We start from the raw sequence: 23,566 nt of genomic DNA, 5'->3' as shown, positions 1-23,566 counted from the left end.
AGGGACTTCCTTAGGGGGAGGAGTCTAAGGAAGTCCCTTTATGGCCAATCAGGATGGGCAATTTTGGACTCTCCTGCTCTCTGCCGCCCTTCCCTGAAGTGCAGCCCCGCTTTAAAACCACGGGCTCACACTGCTGGGAAGGGTGGCAGAGAACAGGAATCAGGGGAGCATCAATATTGGACATACTTCAATAAGTGAAGCTCTTTGATATTAAAAGACATCAAATGGATGTTAAAATGATGACTGAAAAGTTGAACCAGTGTGGCAAAATTAATGCATTTCCTTTAGGTTGAAGCTTGTGTTTAAGCCAGGACTTCCCAAACTATTGGTCATAACCCCAAATAGGGTGGCAAAGCCTGCATTTAGGATTGTGATCTCAGAAGCATCTAGGGGTCATGGGCACAGAAAGTTTGAGACGCACCATCTTAAGCATTTTATTTTAATCAAGAGAAGACTAACCTAAACCATAGGGTCCATGTGGGCTAACTTGTTTATCTTCCTCAAATGTTTTGTGCTAATCAGTCAAGTTGGAGAAGGTGTATGCACCGTCTTGCTGAGTACACTGATCCCAATGGCTACAGAGATGCTGGCGAATGGCGATGGAACGGGCTTCCCAGAACTCATGGCTGTCATGGCAACATTAGCTGGTGCAGGACAGGGAGCTGGACACCTCCAACTGCACAGAGCTGCTTTGGACTGGCTAGGAAGATGGTGAGAACATATTTCAAAGGCTACTGGTCTGATATAACATCCTGGGAATTTTCAGAGTAGTTGGGTTTTAATATTTATTTACTCACTCATAGTAATTGAATTTATATTGCAGAGTAGGTGAGGGCATTGTATTTTCCAAAACAGACAATATTTTTATTGTTAGTATAAAGACTTACAAAATTACAGCAGCAAAGACATAGCAGAAAGAAATATTATATTGTCAGTTCAGAATATGCAATGGAGAGTAGAACTTACACTGATATGCCTAGCAGGGGGCTAGCACATCCCCGCTGACATAAGCAAGTGAATCTCTCTGGTTTTACCTGTGATGCGTGGATTGTTATATAGAGAAATTCTCTCTCTGTTCCAAAAAGCACATTATCGAACTCTGGTCATGTACCTCCCTATTGGTACAAAAATGTATACCTAACTATCCCTCCCAGTCCACGCCTCTCTCTCACTCCCCCCCTCAGGAGAGGGGCCTGAGCAGAAACAGAGAATTCTTCGTGAACTTTCTTCCTCCAGCTCTGAGATCCTTATCACCTTGCAGATGCTGATTTGTGGTTTTACAATGCTGTACATCTTCTGGATAGCGACCTTGAAGATAGTCTTATGCAGAAAGTTGGCAAGGGTGACCTTTCAGCACCCCAGCTGTGCCTGGTTCCCATAACTTGCTCTTGGTACCAGGCTCCTACATTTCCTACACCCCCTTCATCCTGCAGGGATTGTTGCTTGTTATAAATGTTTTAAGGCTTTTCAGGGTGCCTTGCATATGTCATACAGCACTGATAACGGCTCAGCACAAATGAACAATGGCCATAGAACCTTGGAGAAGTATCCTCCCAGCAGGGAATGGAGACAAGAACTTTGCAGCAAAGGCCAGCTGGGTTAGCATTTCAAAGGATACATGTGTTCACAGACAGCAAGGTACAGGCTGGGCCATCTGGTTAGCTTGTAAAAGAAAGCTGGTTTAGGCTGTGAGAAAATATATGTTAAAAATGTCTGTAGTGTCCAGCATACACAAGTGAGGCCAGTATGTCCAGGTTATCCATCTCAGGTGCAAACTTAGATTAACACTTGAGGACATCTACTGTACATAAGAATTGCTCACGCGGCAGCCCTTAGGTCAAAGACCAGCACCCTAACTGAGACTAGCCCTACCTGCGTACGTTCCGGTTCAGCAGGAACTTGTCTAACTTTATCTTGAATCCCTGGAGGGTGTTTTCCCCTATAACAGCCTCCGGAAGAGCGTTCCAGTTTTCCACCACTCTCTGGGTGAAGAAGAACTTCCTTATTTTAGAGAGTGCCCTCTCGTTCTCTCTACCTTGGAGAGGGTGAACAACCTGTCTTTATCTACTAAGTCTATTCCCTTCATTATCTTGAACGTTTCAATCATGTCCCCTCGGTCTCCTCTTTTCAAGGGAGAAGAGACCCAGTTTCTCTAATCTTTCGCTGTACGGCAACCCCTCCAGCCCCTTAACTATTTTGGTCGCTCTTCTCTGGACCCTTTCGAGTAGCACCGTGTCCTTCTTCATGTACGGCGACTAGATGCAGTACTCCAGGTGAGGGCGCACCATGGCCTGGTACAGCAACATGATGACCCCCTCTGATCTGTTTGTGATCCCCTTCTTAATCATTCCTAGCATTCTGTTCGCCCTTTTCGCCACCGCCGCACATTGCGCAGATGGTTTCATCGACTTGTCGACCAATACTCCCAAGTTTCTTTCCTGAGTCAGCCCGAAGGTCCCTCTAGCCCAGTATCCTTCTTACAACAGTAGTCACAGGTACCTGGTAAATTCCCAAAGAGGAGCAAATTTCCTTGCTGTCCCTTTGTGTACTTTAATAGTAGTTTAAAGACTCCTTTTAGGAGCTTGCCCAAACCTTCTTTTGTAATCCACGGGTACTAACTGCTGTTCTTTAGCACTCTCCAGACCAGTAGAGGTTAATCTTTACAAATGGGTATATATCCAATCATGACCAGCAGGTGGAGACTGAAAACAAAACTGTGGGACAGTATATAATATACTCCCTTCTCTATTTACATCAGTCTTCTTTCAGTCTCCAGCAGGTGTTGAGTGATCTGTACCCATCTCCCTTGGTAGGGCTGTTGGAATTTGTTTAGGGGGTTTCTAGTCCCTGTTTTTGGCCGGACAGAGCTTGGACGGGCCCTGTTTGGGGGTCCGTCCGACCTCGGGGGTGTCAAACCCGGCGGGTCTCGAGCGGGGTCCCTCCCCCCACTTCCTCCACCTCCCCACATTTTTTTAGAGGAGCCTCAGCAGTAAGCCTTGCCCCCTAAATCAAGCAAGGCATATTGCTTCGAGAGCCTGTGGAGTCTGTTCTGTAAAAAAAAAAAAAAATCCTGAGATTATGCCGGTCTGAAGGGATGCTTCCCTGTCAGTTTAATGTTTTTTTCTTCTAACCGGCACTTTGTTTCTAGCTAGGTCGCGTATGGAGCAATTGTGCCCTTCTCCGGGGGAGTGGGACACAATTAGGTCCAGTCGCGAGGCACTCGCGGCCGGACTGCAATCGGTAGTTTGGCCCGGTGAGGTAGTGGAGCTCCGTCGGCAGCGGCTGCAGGCGTCCAGAGCTCCCCGCCGATGGTGCCTCGCGAGTCGGCTGGGAGCAGTGGGGAAGCCCGGTCTTCCCCAACTGCCCACGGAGGGATTCCCCGAAGGATTCCCTCTCAGCTGATTTTTTGACAGCTGATGCCGACTTGCCTGTTTTAGCGGCTGGGACTGTTCAGGCTTCTCAGCCGCTACAGGCCATGGAGGGAGCATTTTTGGCGGGAACTTCGCCATTTTCTCTGTCTGGCCCCTCCATTTTGTCTGCAACCGCAGGTGACCTTCCCCCTGTATTGCAAACACAGGGGCAGGTTACAGCAGGGACCCCTGCTGGGGCAGGGAGTCCCTGGGGACCCCCAGGGGTTTTTTGTCCCCAATTTAATTTCTTTCTTTGTGCAGACAATTGGGGGGTCCCACGTACACCTGGGGGGTTTCGGAGGTGGTTTCCCTCCGTGCCCCCTATGGCTTTGCCTCCCTCTTTTCGTTTGGCATCCCCTCTTCCTCCTCCCTCATCCAAGCGCCCGCGGGGGGGCTTGGATTGCGAATTGGTGGTCAGAGGAGCGTGTTGGCATGGTTGAGGACCTGGCTGCTTTGGCGGGCTTCCAGGATCCTCTAGAGGGGACGCCCGCTAGCAGCGGGGCGGCGGGTTTCCCGTCTTCCAGAGCAGATGCGTCCGTGGTGCGCTTTTTATTCAGAGGGATGAGCTTTTAGACCTGATGTAGCAGGTCTCCTTGGTGCTGCATTTTTGAAGTTGCGCCACCGGAGACCCCGTGTATGGGGGCCCCTCTGCTTCAGGGGGTCTGTCCTGTTTCCCGCTCTTTTCCTGTGCGTCAGGATTTTCGGGATTTTGTGTTGGCGCAGTGGCCTACGGGCGCCGTTTCGTTTGATGTGCGCCTTGGCTCATGGGTATCCCATCCCGGAGGGGGATAGGGCTACCTTAATTTTGCCAATGGGGGACGCGGTGGTCTCGGCACTTCCTAAGCGGCATACCGTGCCTGTTATGGACGGTTCTGCTCTTAGGGTCTCTGAGGAGCGTACGTTAGAGAGACTTCTTAAGTATAATTTTGATGTCTCTGCTTTGGGGGTCCAGGCGGCTATTTGTGTGGGGCTGGTGGCTCGCACCGTGTTTCGGTGGTCTGAGCATGTCCTGGATCGTGAGTCTGATGACTGGTCCTTAGTGGATCAGGAGGTGGTGAAGTTTGAGATGACTGCCTCGTTCCTCTGGGTTGTTCTTTGTGACTTGGTGCTGCTAAGTCTGGGACTTTTGGTGGCCGCACGCTGTACCTTGTGGCTTCGCGCTTGGTCGGCGGTTGCCGCGTCCAAAACTGAACTTCCCAAAATTTCCCTTTCGGGGGTTGTTTTTTGTTTAGAGAGGACTTAGATCCGGTGGTTCAGACTCTGACGGACTCTGAGGTGCCCCGTCTGCCTGAGGACCGTGCCCGCCTGGCATCTCGGGTTGGCATTGCCCGGGGGCGTCTGCGGGAATTTCGCAAGTTTCGCCTGGGGCATGGGACTGCTTCTTTCCAAGCTTCCGGTTTTTCCCCGGGGTCGGTTGGCTTAGCGCATGCAGTCTTTTCAGGGGGCTCGTCGGGGGGCTGGGAGTTCCCCCCCGGTTCCCCTGCTGCCCGTCCTGCGCGATGTCTCTTTGCCGGCGCCCCCTTTGGTTCCCTTGGGTGCCCGGCTTCGCAACTTGTTTCCCAAGTGGGCCAAGATCACGTCCAATCAGTGGGTCCTGGTGGTGGTGCGGGACGGTTATGTACTTGAATTTTGCCCGCTCTCTGCCGGATCATATCTAGCCTCTCCATGACAGGTGGCATGGGAGACGCTAGCCTTTCGCCAGACCCTTCAGCGCTTGCTAGATCTCAAAGCAGTTGTCCAGTGTCCCCTCAGGAGTGCGGTATTGGCTGGTACGCCGTTTCCTTTATGGGGCCCTAAAGGGAGGGGACCTTTCGGCCCATCCTTGGTTTAAACTGAGGTCAACAGGACTCTCAGAATTCCCTTTTATTCGCATGGACACACTGCAGTCTGTCCTTCTGGCTGTTCAGCCTGGGGAGTTCCTGACTTCTCTCGCTCTGGCAGAGGCCTACTTGCCTGTTTCCATTCGGGCCTCTCCTCAGCTCTTTCTTTGCTTTGCGATATTGGGTCTGCACTATCAGTTCTGTGTGCTTCCCTTGGGCCTGGCCAGACAGTCAAAGGGGGCCAGGGAGAGAGAGAGACAGAAATAAAGACACAGACATATAATTCTAGCATCCGTTAATGTAACGGGCTAAAATACTAGTCATTTAATATGTTAACATCCTTAATTGCATACAACTTGTGCTAAGATAAATGTCATTCATTTTAGCCCCTTATTTATTTTTAATGATTCTAAGGAAATAAAGCATGACTTATGGCTATTCCAAATAAATGGGTCATTGTATATCTAATGTTTTCTTTTCTGTAGAGTTGACATTGCCGACAGAATGCAATAAACACTATTGGATAGGAATTTTTTCACTGATTTATGTTTTGCTAGTATAAAATAAACATTTGGAATGAAGTAATGTATATTTTTTATCTTTCTGTTGTAGTAAGAAATACTTATCCCAGAAGAATGTTCTAGAAAAGATGAATGGTAATGTAATGGTGGGGAAGGTAAGCCATTTTGGATTAGTGCAACAGATAATTAGATAAGGTCTTGGTCTTGGTTTCAGGGTATTGAGGAAAAGGTTGAGGCCTTGGATTTAGATTTGAGTTCAGGATAATTGATGGATTCCTTTTCTTTCTTTCTTTTTTTTTTTTTATAATTTTTATTCATTTTACAACTTACATCAAGTGTATCAAGAAATAACATTTGAATTGAAAAAACATCACTTGTATTACTATTATTATCAACTGACATTCATGAAAGTTAACCTCCCCTCCCATCCCTATCACATCAAAAATATTCATTTATATTATATTATACAATATTCATCCTATTAATATATCAAAAATCATCCCTTTTCAATCTGGTTCTTATACACTGAGAGCCTGAATCTATGGGACTTTGAAATGGATTAAGGTGAACAATGGACCTAATTCCATTATTTCTGGAAACTACCACTATAACCCCTTCCCTGGGTAAATCCAAGGGGGATAGCCAGCACCATGTTACATACTCTGGTCATGTGAGGGGCTCCCACACTGCCAATGCATCTAACGTGATGTCCATGAAGTGGACCCTTGCATTGTGCTTAAAAGCACCTTAACTATAAAATGTAAAGTTTGTTGTGCTTGGCATCCACTTCATGGACATCACGTTAGATGCATTGGCAGTGTGGGAGCCCCTCACATGACCAGAGTATGTAACATGGTGCTGGCTGTCCCACTTGGATTTACCCAGGGAAGGGGTTATAGTGGTAGTGTAGTGCTCTGGAATGGGAGAGATCCCCCTCCTCACCTGTGACCCCTAGCACTAGTATATTACAACAAATACTCACGCACCTTCTGCAAATTGGACACATGCCCTCCGAACATTATGATAGCTGCCCCGCTCCACTTTAAAGCTACCATGATGACATGGGTCACCTCCCTCCTATCCACAGGTAACTTCCCGTCTGAGCAAGGTCATATCATGATCACCCCAATCATAAAAAATGCGAAAGAACCACCGGATTCCCCATCCAACTACAGACCGATCGCAAGCATTCCCTTATTCACCAAAATAGCAGAAGGGTTGGTAAAGGCGGAACTTGCAGCATATCTTGAAAAATTCAACATACTAAGTGACAGTCAATCAGGTTTCCGCGCAAATCACAGCACCGAAACCATCATAGCCTCCCTTCTTGACCACCTCCACACGCTCTTCAGCCAGGGCACAAGTGCCCTGATAATACAACTGGACCTCAGTAGTGCCTTTGACCTGGTAGATCACACCATTCTCCTAGAATGCCTGGCACACATCGGCATTTCTGATCAGGTCCTCAACTGGTTCCAGGGATTCCTAAGAAATAGATCATACAAGGTTTGCAAAAACAATGCCTTCTCATACAGCTGGGATAACACCTGTGGGGTTCCTCAGGGCTCCCCCCTGTCACCCACTCTGTTTAATATCTACCTAGCCTCCCTAGGTAACCTCCTACACAACCTCAACCTCAAATTCTTTATATATGCAGATGATATCACAATTGCCATCCCACTAACCAATTTCTCAAAAGAACTACTTAACCACATCACAAATATTCTTAACCAGATCGAACTTTGGATGCTCTCGTTCAGACTGAAACTCAATCCCGACAAAACAAAATTCTTCCTAGCCACCCCTAATGACAAAATCAAAAACAACTCTATCCAATTGAAAGGAATTACTTTCCCTATTGAACCCACCCTAAAAATTCTGGGAGTCACTCTGGACAAAAATTTATCCTTAGAAAACCACACTGAACACATGGTCAAGAAAAGCTTCTCCGTACTATGGAAACTACGCACAATAAAAAAATACTTTGACGACTCCGCTTTCCGTCTGCTGGTTCAATCTTCCATCCTCAGCACTCTTGACTACTGCAACATCATTTACCTAAACGCCACGAAGAAAACCACCAGGAGATTAAAATTAATCCAAAACACCGCCGTGCGTCTCATCTTCGGCCTAAAGAAATGGGAACATGTCACCCCCTTCTACCACCAACTACACTGGCTGCCATTCGATTCCAGAGTCCTTTTCAAGTTTGCATGCTTCTGCTACAAATCGGTTAATGGTGCTACTCCAAGCTACATCAACCCCCACTTTAACCTCTATCACATAAACAAGAAATCCCGTAGAACTCAACTTTTCGCCTTCCCCTCACTAAAACTCTGCCACTATAAAAGATTCATAGACAAAACCTTCGCCTACCAAGCAGCCAAGCTCAACACATGGCTGGCCCAAATGATCCTCGAAGCCCCCTCCTACTTCGACTTCAGAAAATCTCTCAAAACTTACCTTTTCAGCAAACAAGACCTCTAATGGCCCTACCCGCTCACTTTTTCCTCTCCCCCCCAACATTCACCCCCCCTTTTTTTCTGCTCCTCTCTTCCAAGTCTTCAACAATCCTCCCCCATCCTCGGTCAATTTCAGTTTTTACTTGTTACCGAACTGTTTTATTTTATTTGTTTGTAAATCTGCTAGATAACGTAGATCCTTTTGAATTGATGTAAACCGCCTAGAACTCGCTGGGTATGGCGGTATATAAAAAATAAAATTATTATTATTATTATTATTAGTTCTGCAAGTCTACTGCTTGGGGTCATGGGTACCATTTTGAATTCGGAGCAGTGCTGGGTTGAAGTGTAACCTGTATTTTTTTTAGATAAAAGTTTATTTATGAATTTGTAGATGTGAAAGATAAAACAATTCGATCTGGCTTAATTAAGCATGGGAATTCTTTTTTTTTAATATTCTTTATTCATCTTTGAAACTTCAATTGTGCACAACAAATGATGCATTTGCATAAATTATTATCATTACAACACAATATGCTTAATAAAAGAAAGATAAAACTTATTTTCTCCCATCCCCTTCCAATTTAAAAACATCTCATAAAAATACTTATAATCAACCCTTCTTTACTTCTTAACAAATGCCAAAACATACCCCCGCCCTGGATGTGCACATTTTCCACAGTTATACAATTAGATTAATCTTTACAATATTTAGTTAATGGTTCCCACACTTCCATAAATTTTTTATAATAACCCTTCTGAATGGCCATAAACTTTTCCATTTTGAAGATATAACATAGGGATTCCTACCAGAATGAATAACTTAATCTATCCCAGTTTTTCTAATTCTTTAAAATTAGCTGCATGGCAACTCCAGTCATAAACAAAAGTTTATTATATTTTGCCGAAATTTGACTTTTTGCCCTCATAGACGTTCCAAATAAAATGGTATCATACGATAATTCTATGTTGTCTGGACTTAGGTCTTAATTCAGAAACAGAAGAAATTCCCACCTTTTAAGGATAAAATGTCAGAAGAAAATCTGCAAAGTTTGAGTTAGTCTTCAGAGTGGAAAGTGACAGCCTCATTTTGTAATACAATAGACTCTCAGCTTTCTGGCACCCATGGTGGACGCCGGATAACTGTTTTTCTGGTTGCTTGAAAGTTACTGTAAAAATTATAGTGTCTTAGCAGGCAGATATTCCTGCCAACAGCCCTCTGGGGCTGAGGCAGCAGCATCAGCCAATCCTGACAACCCCTCCATCAGTCCTAAAGCAGCAGCAGCTGATCCTGACAACCCCCCTTCCCTCCCTCTCTCCCTTACCAAGGCAGTAGTGGCAGCCGGTGAACAGAAGAGATGCTTCTGGCCAGCTATGGCAAGACCTTTCTTCTGCTGCGTGTTCCCCGGCTGCAGATAATGCCTCGGTAAGGGAGGGAGGGTGTTGTCAGGATTGACTGACGCTGTTGCTTCGGGGGCTGGAGGGAGGGGGTTGTTTGGAGGTTGACTGTGGAGCGTGGAAGACTTTTTTTTTTTTTTTTTTTTGGGCTGGCAATTTTTTTGCTGGTTGGTTGAGAGTGCCAGTTAATTGAATGCCGGTTAGCGGAGATTCTACTGTAGTATTAAAGCAGCGTGTCACAAACTTTTTAAGCGGCGGCATACTAATCATCCAGAAATGCGCAGATGTTGACACGATGACATCACGTGGACATCTGTGCATGTGTGGAAGTCCTCCAGCCGCGACTGTGAGCTTCCCATTACCGCCGGTGGGGGATTGCAGCAGAAGGAGAGGCGCAGGCTGACTCTCTCGCTGTCAGAAGGATGTCCTGTAAGCAGTCAGCCTGCGACACAGTGTGTTAGTGACAGTCAATTAAATTTAGCCCCACAGTATTCCATTGAAGCAATCTGATGCATTCTGGGGACTTTTCTCCTCCTACCGTTCGATTGGTGCTCTTTCTCTTCCTTCTCTTATCTCCAGACCAATAAGTGCTGCTTCCTTGAGTAAGATGCAGCTAATGTCCAGCCTCATCCCTTATGAATGAATTATACACACCACGTTGAGCAGTGCAGGATATTATGCCTAACAAATATGAATAACTAATACTTAGGCCTTTACACGTATTTCTCACTCGCATTTTTTTCAGTAATGAGAATGTATAAAGTTAAATAACTTAATAATATTAAACCTTCCAGCATATGACTATCCTGGAGTGCACCTGCCACATTGTATCTTATCTGGCTGATGTTACAAATGCATTGAGTCAGAGTGGTGGGCAGGGGCTTAGTCACCCCCCGGTTGATGGAGAGGAGAGAGCAATTGAAGTGGATTCTGACTGGGTGGATGAACTGGCAGTGGAAGAGGAGGACTCCCAAGCTGAGGACTCGGTAGGTTCTTCACTGAGCAGTTGAGAGGGAGATGAGGGAAAGGTTCAGAGAATTTGCACTGGAACCAGTATACCCACTGGTTAACTCACCCATTCACCATGGGTTGGCATGGATTCATGAGGGACTGGGGGTGGAAGGATGAATTAGGGGCTAGATCATTTAGTTGGGGGTAGGTGAGCTGGGTTAGTTCAGTGGCTTCTGGAATTTTGAAGGCTTAGAAACTTATTTATCAATTATGTATATGATTGTGTAATGTATGGTTGGTTTTCTGTAGATGTATTGTTTTAGAGCTTATATTTCAAATGTCTAATTTATTCAGTCTGTCTTCTGAAATTTATGCTATTTTTATATGACGTTTGCTCCTTTTTAACTTTTATTTTAATATGGATAGATGTTTGAAAGCTCTTTGTGGGCCCCTCATCAATAAATTATTTACCTGAATGTGGCTTCAGTGACAGCGACATCCCTTTATTTGCTCTTTCTGTTCTCTGCAGAATGCTTTTGTTCTTTCCTTGTTTCTCAACTCATTACTGAAGTCCTTATTTGTTTTCTGATCCCAGGATGAAGATTCTCTTTGTAATAAGTTGTGTACATTCACTGTCACACAGAAAGAGTTCATGAACCAGCACTGGTAAGAAAAAGGTCACCATTACAATTAAGTTGAGCTTCGGACCCTAAGAAATTGGTTAAAGCAGGATTCTTTTTTTTAACACTCAACTTAGGTACCACTGTCACACGTGCAAGATGGTAGATGGAGTTGGTGTGTGCACAGTTTGTGCTAAAGTCTGTCACAAGGATCATGAGATTTCTTACGCCAAATATGGCTCATTCTTCTGTGACTGTGGCGCAAAAGAAGACGGCAGCTGCATGGTGAAGTGTTCATTTTGTTTTTAACATTTAAATACTTTAAAAAAGTGACAATTCCTATGTTAAGTAGGAGGACAACGACTGAAAGAAAAACTAATGTATAAATAGAGACATAAAATAGTTGGGGTGGTTCAAACAAGGTAATTAGCTTTCATAATATATTGGGAATATGGTTCCAAAAATGTACCATAAGATAGATAGATAGATATAATGCTATATGCTGTGATTCTGTTTCAGAAGTATCTGTAAGGGCTACAAGCCAATTTTTACCATGCACTGGTTGTAAGGTTCAATGTTCACGTAAATGCTATTTATAACCCACCTAGAACTCCGATTTGCGAGGATTTGGTGGGATATAAGACTTTGTATAGAATAACATAACTATTTGGTTTTGGCAGTTTTTTCCCCTTAGGGACCTTTTTGCAAAAACCAAACCTGCTGAGGGGACAAAAAATGTAATTAAATAACCTTGGGCCTCCCTTCCATGACTTGATCAAAGAGAATGGCCTTTTCTAAAAGAACATGATTGAAAAAGTGTCATATTAACTGTCATAAGAAATGGGAATGAGGCCTTCAAGCCTTGTCTAGCTGGCAAATTCTTGTGCACAATTTCTGTGAATGTTTCCATTTATCTCCCTTGAGATTAACCCAGTCTCGCTCTCTCCTTGCTCACCGGTGTTTCAGATGGCCAGGCCTGGTGCCTGTGTCAAAAAGTGAACAAATGAAGGCTGTCTGTACGGTTTGTTCATCTTCATGTTGAATACGGAAGTGGCACTGTGCTGTGTAAGACTGGAGAAAGGACAGCTATTCTTTCATCCACCTGGGCCCTACTTCCTTCTATCTCACCCTTGCCTGGATCTTAACTTTCATCATAATCATCTGAGAAGTTAATGCTAAGAATTTTCAGTACTTGAAAGTCTGTTGGTGCGCGTTGTCTTAAAGAAGCATCTAGACAGAGGACTTTGAGACAGTCCTTAGCTGTGGAAGAAGCAAAGATGCTTATCTCTTACAGATATGCACAACCAAATCAATCAATCATATGTATCCTGCCATCTTCCTTTGAATTCCAACATTTTTTTTATTATAAGCCCTAATTAGAATGAGGAGGCTTTGTAGACACTTTTGCTTTAACTCAAGCTTCTAAATGTTCTGTTGTGCATGGCCAGAAGACATCGCCCACATATGGGAGCATTTTATTGTCTTGTCAAAATAGAAGGAACTTAGTTTATATTATCACTCTCGGACCTTTCTTTTTTAGGGTGTACATCAGACCATACCACCATTATGTAGGGTTCCATTAGGCATTTGTTCCTAAATGTTTGTCTTTTATGCAAAATATTTTAGTTTCAAACGCTAAGATTTTGCTTCTAAAACAAGCCTCTCTGCCAGATCACGGCAGGGAGAGGGTGCGACGCGAGCGGATCGCGGGGGAGGGACGCTCGTAAATCGAGGCACGCTTGGTTTCCGAGGCGCCGATTTTGCGAATGTTTTGCTCATCTTGCAAAACACTTGCAAACCAGTGCATTCGCAAACCGAGGTACCACTGTATTTAGAAAAAACCCAGCAATACTCTCCCACTGGTGTTCCCAAAGAGTGAGACACAAAGGTAGACGTCATGGACTGGGCTACGACAACAACATAGGACTCTCTAAAGCCCCAGTTGGTTGCCTGCCCTAAGAATGGCCCTGCCTGGGTTTAGGAAATGACCTGAGTTAAACCGATTTATAACATGTTTTTATAATTCCATATTTCTTTTGGCTGTTCTTCCTTGTTATATATTTATAGATATTCCCGTGTAATCTTATTCACAGGCTTTAGTGAAAAGAACACCCAGCAGTGGCATGAGTTCTACAATGAAAGAATCTGCCTTCCAGAGTGAGCTCAGGGTAGCTGAAAGTGCCGTACGTCATTCTAGCACTTCTTCTGCAGAAAAAATTAAGGTCACCATCAGTGATGGAAAAAGTTCTGATGATGAGAAACCAAAGAAAAACAGCCTCTGTAGGAACATTGAAGGCTGCAGAGAGGAGCTCCAAAGCCAGGTGAGGCTGCTGTCTGAAGAAAATGTGTCGAGATACAGAAGTATATTTGAAATTCTGGCAAAGATAGAAGCTACATAGAACCATCAATAGAGATAAAATGTGCTTTGTAGACAAATAGAGAGAGGCCTATATAAGCACACTGAGTTGCAGACCAGTTAGAAGCTGGAATGCCTCGTTTTCTAAGTGGTTTCTAGATTCTCAGTTTAATCAACATGAAAGTGGTTATTGGATTATCACCTAAAGATTAATTCCTATATGTCTAGCTCCCTGACCATATCTGTTTTGTCCTCTCAGACTTTTCACTCTTATTCATGCCAGTTCCCCTTTTCTTTCCTGAATCTTTGTGCAATTCTGCTCACCGCATCTCAAAAAAGATATCGTGGAAATAGAAGAGGTACAGAGAAGGGGATGAGACAACTTCTCAGCTAAAGCGGTTCAGGCTCTTCAGCCTGGAGAAGAGACGGCTCAGCAGAGCTATGATAAAGGTCTAGAAAATACTGAGTGTAGTAGTAGACATTAATCACTTGTTTATGCTTTCCAAAAATACTAGGACTAGGGAGCATGCAATGAAGCTATTAAGTAGTAAATTTACAACAAGCTGTAGAAAATATTTCTTCACTCAACATGTATTTAAACTGTGGAATTTGTTGCCAGAGAATGTTTTGAAAGCAGTTAGCTTAGCAGGATAGATAAAAAGATCTGGATAATTTTGTAAAAGAAAAGTCCATAAGACATTATTAAGATAGACTAGGATAAGCAGCTTAAAATCTGTTCTATTACTTCTATGCCAGACCAGTCCAGAATGAATAGTTTATGTCCATCTACCAGAGGATGGAGGCAGAGAATAGATAGACCCAAGAGTTTTGTCCTTTAAATGTATTGGGTTAAGTATTTTTCTCTATTTCCAAGTGGATTATGGATGTATCATGTAGCTCCTTCCTGATGCTGGCCTGGTAGCTCCTGTCTAGAGAATGATATGGGGACTGTTTACCGCGGTAAACTGTGGGTCACTGCAGTAAATCCGCAGGAATGGAGACATATGCAACTGATTTACCGCAGGAATGGAGACAAGACCTTTCACCGCCCTGTGGGAGCGGTGAAAAGTCTTACTCCTGTGGTAAAGAAAATTGCACCCGTGTCAGACTCGGCATCTTCTCCCCAGCTCCTCTTACACCTATTTTACCTTCAGGAGCCAGCCATGCCACGATGAAGACAAAAGGAACCTAAAACCAAAGCCTGAGACTAATGTGATTTGAAGAATAAAATTACCAGTCAACAAAAAGAAAAAAAATTAATTTATTTTATATTTTGTGATTAGAATATTTCAGATTTGAAATATGTATCCTGCTAGAGCTGGTATTAGAAATAACTGGGGACCGCAAAGTCCTGGCTGTGCTTCTTTAGCTTCCAGCTGGCTTAGGGCTCTTTCTCTCTCTCTCTGACCAGGGGGCAGTTGCCCTAGTTGCACTCCCCTAACATTATTCTTGCCATGTGTGACTAAAGTATTCTGTTAGCTTGATTTTTCTGTGTAGCATTCTGTAGTAATTTGGTTTGTTCAGTTTTCACAATAGTGAAGGGGATATTTGTGAAAGGGAGGGGAGATGGGTTTTGTTGAACCTTGCTCTGTTTTATTTGTGTTTATAAAATGACAATTGTCAGAGGAGAAGCTTCCGCCCACACACACGTGACTGCAGGGTGGCACAGGCAGGCTTCGCCGGCATCGGTTTCTTTTCTAAAGCGCCGTGAAGGTAAGGGGGAGGGAGGGAGATAGATTTGGCCGGAGGGAGGGAGGGAAGGGGCCACGCGCCTTCCCTTCCTTAAGTTTCTTTATGCCACGAAGGTAAGGGGGAGGTAGGGAGATTCTCGGGCCGCTGAAGGGCGGTGAGGTGGTGGTGAAGGGGACGGTGGTCCAGTGAAGGGGACAGATTTTTTTCCCCGTGTCATTCTCTACTCCTGACCTGGTTAATTCCAGGTGTCAGATGAGCAGGGGGTTATGCTGGTCATCTTTGCTCAAGTTATAGTCTGAACTTTCTCGTTGAGCTTGGTTGACCACCAGAAGTTCTGGGTCCCTCCCCTCCAGCTCCATTTTCGACGTCTGAGGTGACTTTGGAGTGTGAAAAGAGGCAAAGGTTTATTGGAACTTCTTTGTGTCTGGCAGTCTCGAGCAAGTATGTTACTCTTCTTTCTTCTAGTTTTTCTTCATTGAGATAAGCCCCTATTTTTTTTTTTTTTTCTTGCGCTGTGCCTGTAATTTAAGTGTGTTTTGAGTTTTTAATCGCCGATAACCAAAAAGAATTATGCTGTTGCTGCCTGTCCAGTATTTTGGTTTTCTGCTTGGCAGTTTTCACAGCCGAGGCTGTGAACTAACTGTGTGTGTGTGTGTGAGAACACGCTTGAGAAATGGGCCGCGACATGGCAAATGAGGTTCAATGTGGATAAATGTAAGGTGATACATGTCGGTAACAAAAATCTTATACACGAATACAGGATGTCTGGGACGTTACTTGGAGAGGCCCCCAGGAAAGAGACTTGGGAGTGCTGGTCGACAGGTCGATGAAGTCATCCGCGCAATGTGCGGCGGCGAATAGGATGCTAGGAATGATTAAGAAAGGGATCACGAACAGATTGTAGAAGGTTATCATGCTGCTGTACCGAGCCATGGTACGCCCTCACTTGGAATACTGCGTCCAGCACTGGTCGCCGTACATGAAGAAGGACATGGTACTACTCGAAAGGGTCCAGAGAAGAGCGACTAAAATGGTTAAGGGGCTGGAGGAGTTGCCGTACAGTAAGAGACGCGGCAGAGGAAATTAGGCCAGTAGAAGACCCGAAGCAGTGTGTTTAGTGTGCCTGGGACGCTGCTGGAGCTGCCAGGTTTGTCAGCCGTCTAGCGGTGAGAGGGTCGGCTGGGAGGGTCAATGGGGGTTTCTGTTGTGCCGGGAAGGGTCGGCGGGGGGGGGAGGGGGGTCGCAGCGTGTTAGTGGTTTGCCTAAGATCGGGGGGGAGGGGGGAGTTGCAACATGTTAGTGGTGTGCCTAGGGTTGGCGCAGGGGGGGTTAAAAACATGCTGCTCAGGAGGATGGGAGGCAGGCAGGCAGACTGGCATCGGGGGGATGGGGGGTTTCAGTGGAAGGGGGATGGGAGGCAGGCAGGCTGGCATCGGAGGGGGGTGGGGGGTTCAATAGAAGGCAGGCAGGATGGCATCGGGGGTGGGGTGGGGGGTTTCAATGGAAAGCAGGCAGGCCGGCTGGCATCGGGTGGGGGGGGTTCAATGGGAGGCAGGATGGCATGGGGGGGTGGTTTCCATGGCAACATGCTGCTCAGGGGGATGGGAGGCAGGCAGGGAGACTGGCATCGGAGAGGAGTAGGGGGGTTTAATGGAAACATGCTGCAGGCAGGCAGACTGGCATGGGGGGGGAGTTTTCAATGGAAGGGGGATGCAGGCAATGGAGGAGGTTGGGGGGTTTCAATAGAAGGCAGGCTGGCATCGGGGGGGTGTGGTTTCCTTGGAAACATGCTGCTCAGGGGGATGGGAGGCAGGCAGGCTGCCATCGTGGGGGGGGTTCAATGGAAGGGGGATGGGAGGCAAGCAGGCAGGCCGGCATTGGAGGGGGGGTGAGGGGAGGAAGGAGGCACTGGGGGCACTATGGACATAGGAAGGGGCACTAAGGACATAGGAAGGAGGCACTGAGGGCACAGGGAGATTCACAGACAGAAAAAAATGACAGACAGGCAGTGTGCAAGGAGAGAGAGAGAGACAAAGAAAAAAAATACCCAGACAGACAGACAGATATCTACGCTAGCACCCATTAATGTAACGGGCTTAAAGACTAGTTTTAAATAAATAGCTCTCAAATTAAATTTTTTGTTTGTTTTGCAATTTTATAACTTCAATTATAATGTGCCGTGAGAAACATTTGCTGTTTAGTGTGCCAGAGCTAAAAAAGCTTGAGACACTGCTCTGGGGAATTCAGTGTGTGTGATGTTAACTGTTGTCATGTGGCCCACTCTTGTGATTGAGGAACACTTCACTATTAGGTAACTGCAATAAACCTCATGCCTTGCATTGTATATATGTTTGGTGTATTTGTGAGATATCTGTTTTTGAGTAGTGACGCATACCTAATTTCTCTATATTATAGGCTAATTTTTCTTTTGCTCCTCTGCTGCTGGACTTGCTGAACTTCCTAATGGAAGCTATTCAAAATAATTTCCAGCAAGCTTCAGCTGTGGGCAGTAGCAGCAGAGCCCAGCAAGCCCTCAATGACCTTCACACGCTTGACAAAACTGTGGAGATGACAGATCAGCTTATGGTGAGTCAGTGTTGCTTTTACTGTGGAGATGTTTTGTCTTTCGAGTGAAGCACTGTACTCCAAGTACAACTTTCTGAAGCATTTAATAATTTCTGTTTTCCTTTTATTTCAACACAGGTCCCAACTCTTGGCTCTCAGGAAGGTGCCTTTGAGAATGTTCGAATGAATTACAGTGGTGATCAAGGCCAGACCATCCGACAGCTCATAAGTGCACACGTGCTGAGGCGGGTTGCCATGTGTGTTCTCTCTTCCCCACATGGGCGTCGGCAGCATCTGGCTGTCAGTCATGAAAAAGGAAAAGTAAGTTGCCTCTAAAAATAACAGCCTTAGTTATATATTCAGTTAAAATCATTACAAATTGGCATGTGCCCGAAGGGGCAAGACCAAAAGGGCAGATCTTACCCCTTTGGAGCATCTAGAGGAGCTATTGGAGATTTGAGGAGTTTAACCCTGCTCTAAGTCCCAGAGAGGAAACAAGGATTTCAAAGCTATGAGAGGTCCATTGGGTGGGGGGGGGCCAGCGGTCCTTCGGGGTGGGGCATCAGGCTTTCAGGGTGGGGATAGGACTTCAAGGGGGACAGGCAGGCCTTCAAGGGGGGACAGGACTTCAAGGGGTGGGGAGGGCCAGTGTGGTTAAAAAACTGAGCGGCAAGCGTGCTCAGACCATCTTCTTTGTCTGTAGATGGTCTGCGCATGCTTACAGAGCTGGGAGCAGGTCAGGGCGGCGAGAGGAGAGTCGGGACGAGAGGAGACTCGGGGCAGAGGGCAGGGCGGCGAGAGGAGAGTCGGGACGGCAGAAGGAGATTTAAATTCATGGAGCAGCATGCGAGGTATATGCGTGTGCGCGGTATATAATAATTTCTTTACATAAATTTAGGTTTCCCGCGCGTTATACCCTTATGTGCGTTTTACACGGGTGCGCGGTATATGCGTGAAAATAACATTTTGTGTGGGAAATGTCTGAGTAACTGAGAAGCTTGTTCTGATCTAATTTATTCCTTAGATAACAGTTTTGCAGCTATCTGCACTCCTTAAGCAAGCCGATTCCAGCAAGAGGAAACTGACGCTGACACGCTTAGCCTCGGCTCCTGTGCCTTTCACGGTACTGAGTCTGACTGGAAACCCTTGCAAAGAAGACTACCTGGCAGTGTGTGGCCTCAAGGTAGTGTGAACATAAAGCCTCGCATCACAATATTTGGTTCCATATGGAGTTTTCATTTTCTCACTAATTCTAATAAAAATGCAGATTTATAGCAGCATTCCAAAAATGAGTGTAATCAAACCTTTCAAAAACTATTTACAGCTTTCTCTGTCCATGACTTTTTCAATGACAAGGTAGTTTGAAATTGTTTTCATGCACTAAGTGTATTTGCTGTGTATCTGAAAGGCCAATGCATTTTTTGTGTGTTCATAAAATGTGTTGTGAGTTTGAGTTTTTGCTTAGTATTCCAAAATTGTTTGAGATCTCAGGTGAAAATTACAAATTTGAGCAAAAATAACTGTTTTGTGAACTTACTCCGATGTTGTAGGTAAATGTCTTCTATTAGAAGTTCATGAATTCCTCTCTCTGTGTGTCTAGGATTGCCATGTTCTGACTTTCAGCAGTTCAGGCTCCGTGTCTGATCACTTGGTACTACATCCCCAGCTTGCGACAGGGAACTTCATCATCAAAGCCGTATGGCTGCCAGGGTCTCAAACCGAATTGGCAATTGTCACTGCAGACTTTGTTAAGGTATGCAATTGAAAAAGAGCCTGTGACCCTGACCTTTTTCAAGAAAGCAATTGAAGAGGAAGGCCTAGAAACAAGCAATTGCATTTAATGGCCCTGCGAAAGCTAGAGGAACAAGAGCAATCACATCTGTGTGTGGTGGCCCAAAATTTTGTTACCAGAGTTCCAGAGACAGTATCTTCTAGCTTACATAACTATCTTCTTTGAGTTTTAAGTTTTATTTTAATTTGATGAATCGCTTATTTAGATTTACTAAGCGAGATACAACATTAATAAAAAAAAATAAACATATATTTAGACATACCATTTAAAGTTTAAAATGATGGGTTAGACCAACAGACTTACAGACTAATCAATACACAAGGTAAAAAGGGATAGAACTACAATTCTATGCTTTAAAGTACAGAAGAGAACCATAGATGGAAAGAACATTAGGGAGGGAAAAGTAGAAACCTGGAAGGAGACTAATGATTAAAAGCATCTTTAAGTTACTTTTAAAACAACTAAGGTCATTTCCTCTCTTACATGCTGAGGCAAAGTGTTCGCCATCACTGTTGTCAAGTTCTGATAACTTTCAAAGAGGGGACTACTATGAGCTTTTGATTAATGGACCAGAGAGAACGCGATGTAGTATAAGGAATAAGAAATTTATTAATAAATTGAGGTTCATTAGTGGAAAGAGTTTTCAATACTAAGAGTAAAATTTTAAAAGTAATACGGTGGTTAATTGGGAGCCAATGGGATTTGGGAACATTGGACAGGAGGTTAATGAAATTGGCTCTTGGAGTTGCATGACTGGTTACATAACTGAAACCTTTTATTACTGTTGGATTGGAAGGCTGAAGTTGTTGCCGGCTTTGTCCCTTTCGGTTTTTGATAGAAAATTAACATTGCTGGGGAGGAAAGGAGGGCAGAACTTTTTTTTAAAAATTCCTTCCTCTTCCTCATTCTGGAAAATGCACATTTTTTTTTCCTTATCCTACATTGCAGGTTTATGATTTGTCTTCTGATGCCTTGAGCCCAACCTTCTACTTTCTGCTGCCAAGCTCCAAGATACGAGACGTCACATTCCTGTTTGGTGAGGAAGGGAAGAATATTATTATCATTATGTCCTCTGCAGGTTATGTTTACACACAAGTCATGGAAGAATCCAGCAGTGCGGAGCATGGACCATTTTATGTTACCAATGTGCTTGAAGTGAGCCATGAAGAACTGAAGGTGAGTCGGGGTCCTCTCATCTCCTCTTAGAGGTTAGGCTGGTGCAGGGGGAACGATGGGAAGAATGGACTGAATGTGTGAACTTGATTTGTTGGAGGAGAAGCAGGATTTAAACTCCTCACAAGCAGCTGATATTATCCAATTAAGTCCACTAAAATCAAAGTGATAAAACACAGTGCATTTGACCAATCATCCTGTATGTCCTGAGCTAAATAATGTCAAATGCAGGGGGAGCTCCCATTGTAGCTGAAGTATTAAAGTACTGTAATCATGGAATCTGCTCCCTCAAATATAAGGGGGTGCTTCCTAAAGTCTGAGTATTGTTTTGCCACTGTAGCTGAAAAGCGTGTTATTTTATTTTGCAAAGTGCCAGTTTGCAGAATTGTAATGCTGTGTTTTGACGTTGTTTCAGATCATTGATTGGACCTTGTCAACGAAAAGTGTGGTATTTTTAAGTGTGGAACTCCAAGCCATCATGAAGTTCCTATTCCTGCAGAAGAAAACTCCAAAGGAAATCCATGAATGCATAATGCAAACATTGAATGACAAACGCCCCTCATACTCCACAGTGAAGAAGTGGTGTGCAGATTTTCAGCGTTGAGATTTCGAGACTGATGTTGCATCAAGGTCTGGGAGGCCTCAAATGGTGTCAATGCCATGTCTATGACCTGATTTTGGCAATTGGCGAATATTGCCGGAGACTAGAGATATCCAGGGAACATGTTGGGTGTATAATCCACGAGCAACTGGATATGCAAAAGCTGTTAACCAAGTGGGTGCCCAAATGTTTGAATGCTGATGAGAAACAACATCGAATGGACACTTCAAAGTTGATTTTGCAGCATTTTCAGCGAGCTGGTGCCAACCCTTGTGGAATGACTACTTACTGTTGATGAAACATGGTTACACCACTTTGTTCCTGAGACAAAACAACACTCCATGCAGTATTGGCACTCAGGTTCTCCAAGACCAAAAAAATTCAAGACCCCAAATTCAGCAGGAAAGGTCATGGCCACAGTGTTTTTGAATCAGGAAGGTGTTATAATGACTGACTATCTTCCAAGGGGCCAAATAGTTAATGCAGAATATTACTGTAACTTGCCGATTAAAGGAGGCATTGATAGAAAAAAGAGAGGGAAACTGCAGAAAAGATTTCTTCTTTATCATCCCTCCAGACCGGCACAGAAACAGATGGGTTTACTCTCTTCTGCCAGCAGGTGGAGATTGAGACACTGACTTTTGGCATCAGTACAAATGGGCTGTGCAGTCTTTTCTCAGTCTCCAGCAAGTGGAGTGGTAAGATTGTGTAGTCTGTACTGAGGTTTGTTAAGGCCTGTTGGGATCTGATTTAGTGAATCTTTCTAGTCCCTTTGGCTGTCCAGACAGAGCTTGGGAGATCCTTTTGGGGGTCCTATTGACCTCAGGAGTGTCACACTTGGAAGGATCGAGTCCCTCCTCCCATTTTCCCCACTACCCCAGATTTTTATGAATCTAGAGGAGTCTCAACTGTACGCCTTGCCCCCGATATTGGCACTGACTGCAGTTTAGAGTGCCTGTGGGGTCTGCTTTCTTTTGATACAGCTGGTTGGCTGTGAGAAGAAATTGAAAGACACAAGAAATAAAAGGAGCTTTTTATTGAAAAAATAAAAGAGAGGCCTGAGGCTGCCGTTTTTGCACTGCATTGTTGTGAGTGGGTTTTTGACACTTTCATTATGAGCGCTTCAAAAAAGCAGAAAAAGTGCGCTGTTTGTGGGTGCCAATCGGTGGATGTGGCTGGTGGGTGCCTCAAGGGAGACCCGGCTTCAAGTGTAGGTGTGCCGAGTTCTTTGTGCATGCATCGCTTTTCGTGGGGGGCGGGGTGAGCCCCGGGCTTCCCCTGTCGCCCACACTGGGTTTTTCTCAGCTGCCGGCGGTCAGTTGGATTTGGTGTTGCGGTTCGTCGGCAGGGTTGGCTGTAGTGGCAGGGTTGGCTATGCCTTCGGTGCCGTGTATGTTTTCTGGTGACAGTTTAGCAGTAAGTGCATCTGGTTTGCCCACAGCCTCAAGCGACTTTCCACCTGTCTTTGAAAGGCAAGAACAGGTCTTACATGTGTCTTCTGCTCCTAACATAAATGCTGTGTTGCCACTGGGGTTTCCCCCCCCCCCCCCCATCCCCACGATTTGGTGTTGGTCATGTGCGAGGCTTATTTACAGGTGGCTGGAGGTCTTGCTTTGGTGCCAGGGGTCTCAGATTCATCTGGGAGGTTTGTCCCTTCCACAGCCTCCCCCCCCCCCTGTTCAGTCTTCTACCATGGCTGCCTATGTCCAACCCCCTTAGCCTTTGTCCAAGCGGCTGTTGGCATCTTGGGACGAGGATTCTTTTATGGCTGATCAGTTTTCTCCAAATGAGGAATGGGTTCTTGGGGAGAACCTTACAGGGGGCATGATTTTTTGGGATGGAGAGTTTTTAGAGGCGCCAGTTGGCGAGGACGTGTCTGTTGTGCACATATTTAAATGGGAAGAGTTGCAGGAGCTCATTCTTCAGGTATCTTCAGGAAGCTAAGGACCCTCTTGTGGTGGACCCTCTACTGAGAGGGATTCGTTCAGCATCCTGCTCTTTTTCCCTATGCATCAGGATATTCGGGATGTAGTTCACGCTCAGTAGAAAGTTCCAGACACACCTTTTCACGTGGCAAGACTCTACCCCATCCCTGATGGCAACAGAGATATCTTTAAGTCTCCTGTGGTTGATATGGTGGTCTCGGCTATCACACGCAGACATACCGTGCCAGTTGAAGGTGGTTCAGCCCTGAGAGACCCTCAG

At 45.1% G+C, this 23,566-nt stretch overlaps 1 protein-coding gene across 10 annotated transcripts in view; it reads left to right on the top strand.

Moving 5' to 3' along the window:
• Window positions 1-23,566, top strand: part of UBR4 (ubiquitin protein ligase E3 component n-recognin 4) — a 283,469-nt gene that overhangs the window by 93,596 nt on the left and 166,307 nt on the right. For all 10 annotated transcript variants that reach the window (XM_033921741.1, XM_033921740.1, XM_033921739.1 and 7 more), the window contains 11 exons: window positions 523-711; window positions 5,843-5,906; window positions 10,406-10,597; window positions 11,158-11,228; window positions 11,320-11,467; window positions 13,276-13,503; window positions 17,646-17,816; window positions 17,934-18,116; window positions 18,820-18,978; window positions 19,396-19,548; window positions 20,536-20,763. In XM_033921741.1, coding sequence (XP_033777632.1) covers window positions 523-711; window positions 5,843-5,906; window positions 10,406-10,597; window positions 11,158-11,228; window positions 11,320-11,467; window positions 13,276-13,503; window positions 17,646-17,816; window positions 17,934-18,116; window positions 18,820-18,978; window positions 19,396-19,548; window positions 20,536-20,763 — 1,786 coding nt within the window. The remainder of the gene's footprint in view (window positions 1-522; window positions 712-5,842; window positions 5,907-10,405; window positions 10,598-11,157; window positions 11,229-11,319; window positions 11,468-13,275; window positions 13,504-17,645; window positions 17,817-17,933; window positions 18,117-18,819; window positions 18,979-19,395; window positions 19,549-20,535; window positions 20,764-23,566) is intronic.

The sequence above is a fragment of the Geotrypetes seraphini genome, chromosome 15, assembly GCF_902459505.1.
Source record: "Geotrypetes seraphini chromosome 15, aGeoSer1.1, whole genome shotgun sequence".
In the NCBI taxonomy this organism is placed as follows: Eukaryota; Metazoa; Chordata; class Amphibia; order Gymnophiona; family Dermophiidae; genus Geotrypetes; species Geotrypetes seraphini.
This window is presented reverse-complemented; position numbering and strand designations above follow the sequence as displayed.